The sequence below is a fragment of the Crocodylus porosus genome, unplaced genomic scaffold (genome assembly GCF_001723895.1).
Source record: "Crocodylus porosus isolate Cpor-Errol unplaced genomic scaffold, CroPor_comp1, whole genome shotgun sequence".
Classification (NCBI taxonomy): Eukaryota; Metazoa; Chordata; order Crocodylia; family Crocodylidae; genus Crocodylus; species Crocodylus porosus.
In genome coordinates, this window is record NW_017728906.1 from 188,458,137 (window position 1) to 188,461,597 (window position 3,461).

The window sequence follows — 3,461 nt, forward strand, 5'->3', positions numbered from 1 at the left end:
GGTAGGGCGCGGGGCGGCGGGACCCTGCCCTGCCCTGCCCGGGCCCGCGGGGCGGGGGCGCCGGGGGGGGCAGGTGTATCGCTCGCGCTGCACCGCGCAGTCAGGCTGTTTCGCACTAGTCTGAAGCGCACCAGCCGCCCTGCTGGCTGTATGGCACTGTATTGCACTGGATCAGGCTGCTAGCCCCTCTCTGGTGGGGCTGAACCGCACTAAACTCCATCGGGCTGTCTCGCACTAGTCTCTTTTGTTCTGTATCGGGCTGCATTGCACTAGCTGCTGTCACGCTGGTTGGGGCTGCGTGGCGCTGGCTTCTGTCACAGCATATCGGGCTGCATGGCGCTAAGCTCTCTTATACCTAAGGGGATGTATCGTGTCATCACACCATGTCAGGCTGTATCGCACTAGTCTTTTCTGCACCGTATTGGGCTGTATTGCGCTAGCCGCTGTCACGCTGGATGGGGCTGCATCGCGCTAGCCCCACTCACAGCATATCGGGCTGCATGGCACTAAGCACTGTTACGCCATAAGGAGGATGTATCATGTTATCACACCATATCAGGCTGTATTGCACTAGCGTCTTTTGCGCCATATCAGGGTGCATTGCACTAGCTGCTGTCACGCTGGATAGGGCTGCATGGCGCTAGCCTCTTCCACAGCATAACAAGCCGCATGGCACTAAGCTCTCTTACACTGTAAGGGGATGTATCATGTTATCACACCGTATCAGGCTGTATCACACCAGTCTCTTTTTTACCATATCGGGCTGTATTGCACTAGCTGCTGTCGCGCTGGATGGGGCTGCATCACACTAGCCTTTCCCACAGCATATCAAGCTGCATCACACTAAACTCTTACACCGTAAGGGGATGTATCACGTTATCGCACCGTATCAGGCTGTATTGCACTAGCCTCTTTTGCACCATATCGGGCTGTATTTCACTAGTCACTGTCACACTATGTGGCGCTGCCTCATGCTAGCTTCTCCCACGCCCTATCGAGCTGCATGACACTAAGCTCTCTCAAAGCGCAGCAGGTTGTATCACGTTAGCCTTCATCACACCTGAGGCTGTATTGCGCCAGCCTCCACCACACTGTGCTTGCATTACCCTCTCCCACACCATATAGATGGATCTATATATCACACTAGCCTCTATCACACTGTATTGGGCTGTATCACTTTAGCCGTGGAGAGGCTCGCTTCCAAAGGTCTTCACCCAGTCAGGCTACCTCTACGTATCACTGAGTTCAACCTCCTGCCTAAGGCAGGATCAGCTCTATCCAAATCATCCTGTACAATTCAGAATCTCAGCTCTCCATAAGACGACCGTCAACAATATGGCTTTCACTTACCTTATCTCCTTTCTTCTTATCTTGCTGGTTTCAGCTTGCCTGGTTTGCCCTCAACACGTGGCTCTTCTTGAGAACCTTCTTGCTGTATTACCATGGGCCACAGTATTACTACTTGCATCGGATGCTAGGGGTGAGTGACCCAGATGCTGTTTTTTGTCTGGAAAATGGGAGTGCTGGTCTGAGGTGGGGGATTAGAGCATATTTTTACTAATAAGGGAAAAATCAGGTGTTTAGTTTCCCTCAAAAGTGGGGATCAGGATAGAAGCTATTGGCATGTTGTAGACATTCGGTTGAAAGTCAAAACTTGCTAGGGTTGAGAATGAGAAGCGCTATCTCTGTTGCATGAATAAAAGTTAAGAGCTAGGCAAGCGTCTGGGAAAACCACCCCTGATTCCCAGCTGTAGGGATGCTGGCAGAATCTGGCTTATAAACATGAGCATCAGTTCAGTGAGCCTCTCATTTTCAGTCATCATAACTGTAGCCAAGTTTGTGGGTCTGTTTCAGTGAGCTCTTTTATGCTGGTTCTCATGATGTATGCTTCTTGAGGGAGTTATTTTATTAGCAGTCTCACTTATTCTTCCTTTCCTGGTTCTTGTGAACTGGGTTAATTCATTGCAGGCCTTATAATTTCTGCTTTAATTTCTGGCAGGCTTTTTAGAATTTAGTTAAGATAAAAAGAGTGGCAGTCATGGCAACGGCCAGCTGATTGCAAACTTCACCACTTTGCCCTGGCAATGACCACTAACAAAACCTATAAGATATATAGCTGTAGTGCACTTCACAAACTTCCTAACTAGTTGCAGTTATTCTGAATTGTTAACCCTACAGCAGTGATTCTCAGCCGGATGCCATGGCCCTCTGGGGCATTGTGGTAATGCTTTTAAGGGTGCTGCATAATATTAACACTGTTAGGTATGCAAATACCTAGACATGATTCACAAGATTAATCCAGACATTTCAAACAGAAATCCATAGTGTCGAAAACAATCTGGCCTGTTTCTGAGGTCTTTGCAACAGAAGAATTGCTCTAGTATTTTTCTATAGTCAAAAAATAAAAGGTACGACCTGGCATTTTCTGAGCGGTGCCTTGAGTCCAAAAAAGAGTGCCTAGAGTCCAAAAGGTTGAGAGCCATTGGTCTACAGCAGGGGGTAGGCAACCTTTTACAGCTGTGGGCTGGAATGACCCACCCCAGGCCAGAGGTGGGTGGGGGCACGAATGCTGGGATCTGACTTCTGTTGCCGGCCCTGCTTGTCTTCCTGGCAGTATGGGGAAAGTGTTTGCAACTGGCGCTATTTCTCATGGTGAGGTAGAGAGAGTACCCACAGAAGGCACCTCATGCTACCGAAACCCCACAGCTGTAGGCCAGATCCAGCTTTTGGGTGGTAGGTTGCCAACCCCTGGTCTGGAGGGAATGTTTAAAAGAATAAAATGTTAGGAATTACTCAAAGTTGTTTTGTTAAATTTGAGGAAAGAGGCTGGATGAAGTGTGTCAGGAATACTAGTTAGCAACTACTCACTGAATCAGGAATAAAAAAAGTATGCATAGGCTAAAGCCCCAGACACTACTGTGAAACCCAACCCTTTGCAGATGTTCAGTGGTGATGTGTGTGGCATGGACCCAGTGTTTCTCCTTTATTCATTTATCTGTTTTAATACCTTTTGCCTAGCTTGTTAGTCCCATAATATTTTTTTTGAACTGAGTTGGAAGTGAGTTGACCTAACACAATTGCTTCACTTGCGTTGACATTGTAGGTTTGGAGTGTTGTTGTTGTTGTGATTATCCAGGAAATATGGGAGGCAATGATTTTCTCTGATATCTTTTATTGAACCGACTGTATTTGTTGGGAGACCTGTTGGACAAGCTTTTGGGCATCAGGTGTTCTTCTGCAGGTCTAAAAAAGAGGTAGATTCAGGCTGAGCACATCTTGTCACATCAGGCTCAGAGATAGGCAAGCGTATGTGTATCTCTCTGTCTATCTAGAATCACAGAATCAATGAGTGGGAAGGGACCTAGACAGATCATCGAGTCCGACCCCCTGCCATGGGCAGGAAGGAGCACTGGGGGTGGCAGGGGGCATAAGACCCCAGCCAGGTGCCTGTCCAGTCTCCT

The 3,461-nt window shown here is 48.2% G+C and overlaps 1 protein-coding gene across 6 annotated transcripts in view; it reads left to right on the top strand.

Annotated features, from left to right (window-relative positions):
* Nucleotides 1-3,461, top strand: part of NOX4 (NADPH oxidase 4) — a 196,371-nt gene that overhangs the window by 15,178 nt on the left and 177,732 nt on the right. For 5 of the 6 annotated variants that reach the window (XM_019530364.1, XM_019530362.1, XM_019530359.1 and 2 more), the window contains one exon: nucleotides 1,385-1,480. The exons of the other annotated variant lie outside the window; for it this stretch is intronic. In XM_019530364.1, the coding sequence (XP_019385909.1) occupies nucleotides 1,472-1,480 (9 nt within the window). In that variant the 5' untranslated portion in view covers nucleotides 1,385-1,471. The remainder of the gene's footprint in view (nucleotides 1-1,384; nucleotides 1,481-3,461) is intronic. 6 annotated transcript variants of the gene reach the window in all.